The following is an 8,149-nucleotide window of genomic DNA, read 5'->3' as shown; positions in this document are numbered from 1 at the left end:
AGGGACCCCGATCAGTGGCTTATACAGTATTCTTTTCTTTACTAAAATGGGTTAGATATGACAAAAAAGATAAGTCCTAAGTGCGATGTTTTTCAAATAATCCCTACAGATATATATATATATATATATATGAAAATCAACTCATTTTATCGGGTCCTAATTTTCTATATATATAATTAATACGGGATTCTTTATTATCAACCAAATTAGTCTCACAGATCGATGATCGATGATTAACTCCAGAATGTTGATCATGTGATTTTCTCTAGATATAATATGTACACATACAAAAAGTTTTTTACGTTTCCGCCCTATAGAAAAAATTACATGGTCGACCTCTTGAGAGTCGAGTTCAGAATCGACAGGGTGGAGCGAACCGTTCGCGAGAGTCGAAAACATTTAAATCCGTTGGATCATAACAGCAAGATGATTTCGAACTCATTCTATAATTCACTGTATTTAATATCATAAAATACAACATAGTTTCCTACATCCTTCATTTATACGTGCAAAAACGATGGGTGGGCTTGATGATAGAGTTTTTGCACTGCACGATCGTATTCAGATCGTCTGCAGATTGTATTTGTAATCGAAGCGAGTTAACTCGTCAATTCGTGTCGCTTGTGACGCGAATGTGATATCGCCTTAGCTCGTAGAATCTGAGAAACTTGAAATGCAATTGTTTCCGCCGCCGCGTGGGTGGAAACTGGAAAGGGACTCGTCGATCTCTCGCAAAAAGATGAATAGATCCGTGATCAGACTAGAGATTGAATTGAAATTTAACCAATCGAAGCAAAGTTCACTAAACTTGAAATTGGTTTTCTTTATTCTGTGATTGCAGGTTAAATTTTAATTCAATCTCTCCATCTCATTTTCTAGTTTGATTACAACTTAATAAGCGCGTGCGAAAAGAGCAAAACGCTGTCGTTCGAGATTCGAAATATATGCTCGACGAAATATGCCCGTGTAATCCTTGACAAATGGTTCGTCGGGGATCGGGGATTTCCCCTGATCGCCTATTCTCATCATCAGAGTTTCAATATCTGAGCCAATCACGGTGCGTGACCGAAAGACAAGTCGAGCAACCGCGGAAACGACGTATTGTATTAGGATGATATTTTATTTATGCATTTTTGTTATACGACAAATTTTTCAAGCCTGTTGATTGACTATGGGATAGAGAGATCCGAGGATCTTTCTGCGTTCTGTACATATTTCATAGGACAGAAACGCACAAATGAAATAGCATCCTTATATATTTCCCGTCTTCGTCTTTTCGTTTCGATGAGAGCTGTATCGCCGTAATTCGATAAAAAACGAATCATGCTTTATTCACTTTGATCTCTTGATGTCTTGACGTAGAATCAATTGCGACCATTAAATATCGTAGACGTAATGCCGAAGACATTTTCCAATTGTTCTATCGCAGATATATTCGCACTCGCGTTCATATATATGCGTAGTACATAACAATAGGATATACAATAGGATATTGTGATTCCACATGGAAACAAGTATATTTAAAATGTTTTATTAAAAATTTAACTAAAGATACATATCTGAAAATAATTTTGTTCGACTATCAAAATAATTATATAGGACGTTCAGGCTGATTGCTAGACTATGTCATAATCTTTTGCAGTATTATGCTTTCTACAGTATTCTGCAGTTTTAATGATCCAACAAATTATTTCTATTATAAATCTGTATTATATAATAATAATATTGTATTTATTAGCTAATTTTTTTTTTAATAAAATATTTGAGTAAAATCATTCTTTCCGTGCTTGAACCTTTTATTTTATCTTGTTATTATTTTATTATTTTATTATTATATAAAAAGTTTATGTTATTATTTTATTATTATATAAAAGAAACATGGCAAAGATCTGTTGAAGGAGAATTACTCGTTGTCAGACGATTATTCATATTTATATGGTAAGTGTCTCGATGCCAAAATGTCTTCCGCATTCGCAAAAATGGAAAAAATGAGAAAGGATATATTTCTCCTCGCAATCATTTGTTGCTCAACCAAATTCTCATCAAGGAAAACTTGAGTTTCTTCTTAGAAATCGAATTAGTAAAATAAGCTTCGTGAGAGCAGGATCCCATTAGCACATGACAGTCACGTCATGTGAATGACACTCTTTATTATATTTCCCCCCCGAAAGCGCCCCGTCATTCAAATATAAATGACACTAAATTTCCGTAATGTTTTACGACAGAAAAAGAGTAAAAAGAAACGTACGTGTTGCAGTTTCCTAGAAGCTTTTCATGAAATGTATGTTAGTCCCATACATACAATGACGTGGCAGTCAATGTATGGACGAATCGATCGCGTCGAAATTCTGAAAATGGGGCGCCAACGTGGTAAGTATATAGAAGTCCAAGTTCCTTGGATACGTCGCGAGAAACACCCACATAAGTTATACGTGACGATTCACATGTTTCGTGTCGTGAACACGTGACGATGAGAGTAAGCGAACACGCAGGCGGATATATGTATGTACGTTACATTGTTCGAAAACGACGGGGCGTATATAAACGAACTTTTCTGTATAGTACGTTTCACGTCACGGGACAAATGGCAATTAATTCACGCGGCCTGCCTACGTGCCTACGCACTTATACATACGTGTACGTCTCTCGCGACTTTTCCGCGAGAAGAAAGTTATTAACGAGAAATAAAAAAACGCAAAAAATAAACGAAAAAGATTCATTTACAAAAAACATCGCGCTTTCCTTTTTTTGTAACTCGGCGATCTTAGTAGATACCATTATATCTTAGATTCCGTTTTTTTTTTTTTTTTTAACAAGAGCTTATATTCGTGAATAATTTAATTACGGTTTTGTTGATAAATATTCCCCTTGAAATCACAAACGTGATTCTTCCAGCGCGGAATCGATGAGAGCTATATCACGTTTATAAAAAGAGAAAAGTGTGGATTTAACAGCAATCTATAATATATGTATAATTTTCACTGTTGGTATTAATATGTATAAATCAATACAATGTATATTTAATTAACACATGGGTTTTAAATTCACACCATGCGTATGACGGTGTTGACGTAAACCAGAGGTTATAAATTTACTCATATCGTGTTAATGTTAACATTAACACAATGAGATTTATACAGGCACATGATGATAACTTCACTCCGATATTTTTTACAATATGGTTATTATTATGATATTATTATGATCGATTTGTGCTAGAAAAATGAAGACGGATTTAAACCGGTTTAAATGTTTCGCGTTTTAAGTTTAAGTAAAAGTACCTACACGGAGCCATGAAAGAGAGAGTCGCGGAAAATGATGTTGGAATATGGAAATTTTAACACGGAGCCAGATGGTAATCCGGGTGTAAAATTACCTCTGTAGCTCTCAGAGATCTGATCGCAGAGTATGGTATCATCACGAACTCAGTTATCAAGATAACGATCTCAATTAGGGATGATCGTCATTTTTCTACATCCGTGCGAAATACCTAGGAAAAAGACAAGGAACGATAATCATTCTGACAGAGCGCCGTAAAATCGCTTAGCTACGATTTCTTATCTCGAAGCTCCATTTCTCTCGGGATAACGCGTTTCCTTAACTGGTTTCAACAACTTGGCGCGATTTTAATGCCATTATTTTCATTTCCCGCAAATTTCTAATCGATAAATTGATACGAAGTACCGGTCTACCGGTAACGTTTTCATTTTATATGCGGAGAGATTATTTCGAGCCCGATAAGCGAGTAAACATTGAGCAATACGTGTTTACAAAGCTAGATGTAACTTACCATTTTATCCACGGAATATTAAAATAAAATATATATATATATATATATATCATGATGCGAGTATCTGCAGCGGACACGAAGATCGTAATAAAATGCATAATTACCATATTCGCGCACAGTTTAATTATTACAATTATGTAATACATTATTATTAATTAAGTATATATAAAATATTTATGGGCATCCGGAGATTTAACGTTGAATTTACGCAATTATGGAGCATGAATAATTATATGTATGTGTACGTGGTTACATCGTTAATTTTATCGGCGATTATAAAACATATTTAATTTCTATTTATATCATATTTTATGTACACGAATAATTAGATATCTCAATACGAATCTTTTATGCAAAGAACATTGTTACTAAAAAATAGACGTTTTCGATTAACTTGCTTGATAAGTCGAAGCGTGCCTCATAGCAAGTGCTTCCTGGTTACTAATCTAATCAAAACTCTATTTCGCGTGTATACGTATTGTATTCGATGCTTCGAGTTTTAACTTGAAGATTTAGGTTAGTAATTATTATCAGACATATTGTAAATTCTCGTATTTCGTTATTCGCATTACATACGTTAATTATCTACGTATACATGCGCAAGTTTCTGTGATGTTCAATACACATTTAGTCAACGTCGACTAATTAACTGCCATTTAATTACCCATACTTACTTATGCCGTTCACTCTCATAATAAGGACTTTTCGTTAAGGCTTTCTTATCATCTCTCTCTCTCGTCCTCACATAATCATATATCATAATATTAGTAAGATAATGTGGATACACTTAAGTTTTTAAGTTCGTACTTGAAGAACTGCATGTAAATAAAAAACCGATTCATTTCCTTCCCTAACGAAATTGTTAGACTTTGAACGAGCAAAAAAGGTTCGTTGAAGCCTTGCTCTCCTTATTTCTTCTGTAATTTCGATCTTCTTTCTTCATAAGCAATTTTCTCTCCAGAGAAGCCCCGAATCAAGTTGATCGACGTTGATTTTTTTCGATATCTAAACTACTTTACGAATGTGCCCGTTGACATGAGGGAGGAGAAGAAGAGAAGGGGACATGCATCCAAGGATCAAGGATTAATATAATGGCGATTCGTGTCGCATTTTATGCATATATATATATATATATATATATATATATCTACTGCATATGTACTGTTATAATACATACAGTCGAAGTCGTAGGGAATCGATTGCAGCGTGGCAATCGGCGGCAACAGCAGCGTGCGTACCGCATGGTGACTTTATTAATAATAGTCCTGGTCTGGTGGCGTGAGGAACCTCTCCTCGACCAAGGATATTATATAGGTGGAAAGGGAAAAGAGCCTGTCATCGCGGTGAGAAAGGCTCGGCACGATGCGCGTGATCCTCATCAGTCCTCACGCGTGGTGTATTCGGTCATAGTCGGACGCGCACGGACGCAGAGAGTGCTGAGAGTGTTGAGACCGACCCGGAGATCGCGACGAATCTCGACGACGCGACGTTGCGCGCTCGAGAGAGAAATCGTTGGCGAATTCGCGCGAGAGACGCCGCGCACATGACGGAGATAAGGAACGAAAAGAAAACGCGCTTGAATCCCGACTGGCTTGCAGAGTGCAGAATTTCAAGAGAGTTGACGACGCTGAAAAAATGCGCGCGCGACGATCGACGGCACGAAGGAGACTAATTGTAAGATGTCAAATGAGGTGGCGGTGATTTCGCAACAACTCAGTTGCGTCAGTCAAGTGTCCGCGTGAGTTGAAATCATCCCAAATTCGCTCCAGGTCGAATTCGTTGAAATGCTTTGTGATGTGCATCGTGGATAGAGGTGTATCCTGCGCGATTATTATAATCACACTTATTGTAATCACACTTGTATTTGTGCATATGCGCGTCTATCGATCGCTCTCATTATGCGTTTTTTTTTCTTTTGTACGGTGTAAAAATATATATACGTACCTGACACTCGTTTCCTTTGACATCACATTGATCAACATCGTCGAGACTTGGTTTAACAATAAATACTGGACAACAATAAAGAGTATACAGAATTTATTATTAAGTTCACGTCTCGGAAGACACCGAGGGAGATTACCTATTTGAGATTAAGGAGGAAACGACTAACCACAGTTAGCTTTTATACATATATATATATTCTGCAGCTGTATTTTCGATGTATCGCTCTAAACCGCTAAGCAATTTTCATTTTTGCAATCATTATCGAGGTATTTTTTTACTTCTCTATATCGTTTTAAAACTTTTACTGGTAGTGAGTTTACAAACATATATATTCTCATGAACATCTGATGTGATCCTTTGCTAATTAATATTTTAATATAATAATAGTATATCTTTACATTTTAGATATTTACGAGTATATTGAGAGATTCTTGTTATTATTCAGCTCGCGAATAACACGTATGCTCTTCCTGTAAGAAACAGCCGCTTCCAGCAATGAAAGCGTTAAGCGATACCTTCGATCGCAACTGACGTATCGGAATTGAACAGGAATAAGTACGTGTTTTTACGCGGAAGAGGGAATATCGTAAAGCGGCGCGGACGTCTGCATATCCCATGGATTCCGTGCCGCGACACCTACGTCCTAACGCGTGCGATATCTACGTTTCGCTTCTTTAATGACGAGAGTCTCGCAGTCTCGTCTCGAGGGGGCACGTGTGAACTGCGAATGGGATGCAGCGCGCGCGTGCAGATAATGCGCCAAGTGCGTCAGCACGTCCCACGGATTTCGATATATTTGACTACCTGCACGTTGCGGAGCAACAACGACGACGGCGACGACTCAGATATCCTTCTCGGTGCAACACGATTCAAAACGAAAATCCGTCGCGCGCGTGCTGCATCTCGTCACGCATTATTCACGCTTCTATTTACGCGCATATTCATAGTATAAGGTACTGGATAAGGCTAAGCGCGCTAAGCGCTTACCGAGTACCGACTTGGGTGCGCGTGCCGATTCATATCGAGTCGAGATAACGATCCAACGATGATTACGCGCCGATATACTATACTCTGCCCCTGCTCTGTAATATAATCCATTGATCCTGATTGAGCCAGATCTCGTGGAGGCACATATCACATCGAGGTGCGAGCTATACGACAATTTATTGTTTACAAACTATTTTAATTTTCTGTCCACGCGCGAAGAACGATATGCGTTGAAAAGCATTTAAAATATGTATAGTCTTTATTTTGTTTTTAAAATACTCCAAGACGAGAAAAGTTTAGAAGTTCTTCGATCGAGCATAAATTTTAACGTACCTATTACTCAAACATATGATATGTTTGAATATCTATAATATCTTTCATTTTATCACTGTATCAAAAGAGAAATGGTAATCCCTTGAATTAGATATGCATTTTCTTATTTTTAATTCTTATTGTTGTGCGTTAAAATGTAAATCAATTCACTTCTATGGTTAATTTTAGAGAAAACAACGTATTTATACCTAATAAATAATCAAGTAGATATTTGAGTCTAAAAAAATGTAATACATTTTCTGAGTTGATTTGTTTAACTTTGTTGTTTTAATTAAAGTTACTTTATTTACGTCATGTTGAGGGAGATGATAGTGATTTATAGAAATGACCAATAAAACACTCAAATTGGATATAATTTGACATCGTGATTTTTAACAATGTAAAACGCATGTATAATGTATTATCCTCTTTTTTGGCAATGTACGAAATCTAGAAATACGTCTTTTTTGTATCTGTCCACATATTCTTTCTCTCATTTTTTACTGTTATAAAACTCACAGAATTTTTTAGATGTTTGATTCATTTTCCCGAATAGGGAAAATAATCGTACGTTGTTGGTTGAATGAAATTCACATGTTCATGCGAGTGCGCTTGCATAACCAGCATAACGCGCCGCCTCAAAATCAGCAAACAGCGGAGCGAGTGTTTTCAACTATCGAGGAAATTAAACTTTGTTCAACTTTCCGAATGTTACGTTACACACACACACAAATATATATATACATACGCGCGCGCGCGCGCGAAGTCTATTGTCCAATGCCACGCATAACACATACGAAACGGGATCAGCGGCGGCGTGGCGTCGATGCCGTCGATGCAGCAGCAGCAGCAGCAACTCGGCGATACCGCGTTGTGTCTCCGTGCTCTTAGTGAACGATGTGCACGCGAGACAACGTTAATTCGATTCTCATTAGAAGATAAATTAAACTTCGTTCCATTTCCTCAATGTTATCCCTAGGATACACGTTGCGAACCGCAGGAATAAATCCATGGCGACGGATTTTCATCGTTGCATCGACGCGCAACAGTCTATTCTTTCCTTGTCTCTTCGAAAAAAAACGAGAGAGAGAGAGAGAGAGAGAGAGAGAGGGCGAG

General features: G+C 37.3%; 1 protein-coding gene across 2 annotated transcripts in view; it reads left to right on the top strand.

The window, feature by feature from the left end:
* LOC108692786 (mothers against decapentaplegic homolog 3) overlaps window positions 1-8,149 on the top strand; it is a 26,632-nt gene that overhangs the window by 2,045 nt on the left and 16,438 nt on the right. Inside the window, exon 1 of one of the 2 annotated variants that reach the window (XM_018201231.1) lies at window positions 5,457-5,528. The exons of the other annotated variant lie outside the window; for it this stretch is intronic. Within the exon in view, the coding sequence (XP_018056720.1) occupies window positions 5,470-5,528 (59 nt within the window). The 5' untranslated portion in view covers window positions 5,457-5,469. Of the gene's footprint in view, window positions 1-5,456; window positions 5,529-8,149 lie in introns of those variants that run through there. 2 annotated transcript variants of the gene reach the window in all.

This window comes from Atta colombica, unplaced genomic scaffold (genome assembly GCF_001594045.1).
Source record: "Atta colombica isolate Treedump-2 unplaced genomic scaffold, Acol1.0 scaffold82, whole genome shotgun sequence".
NCBI classification, from domain to species: domain Eukaryota; kingdom Metazoa; phylum Arthropoda; class Insecta; order Hymenoptera; family Formicidae; genus Atta; species Atta colombica.
Note: the sequence above shows the minus strand (reverse complement) of the source record. Positions and strands in the feature narration are given on the sequence as shown.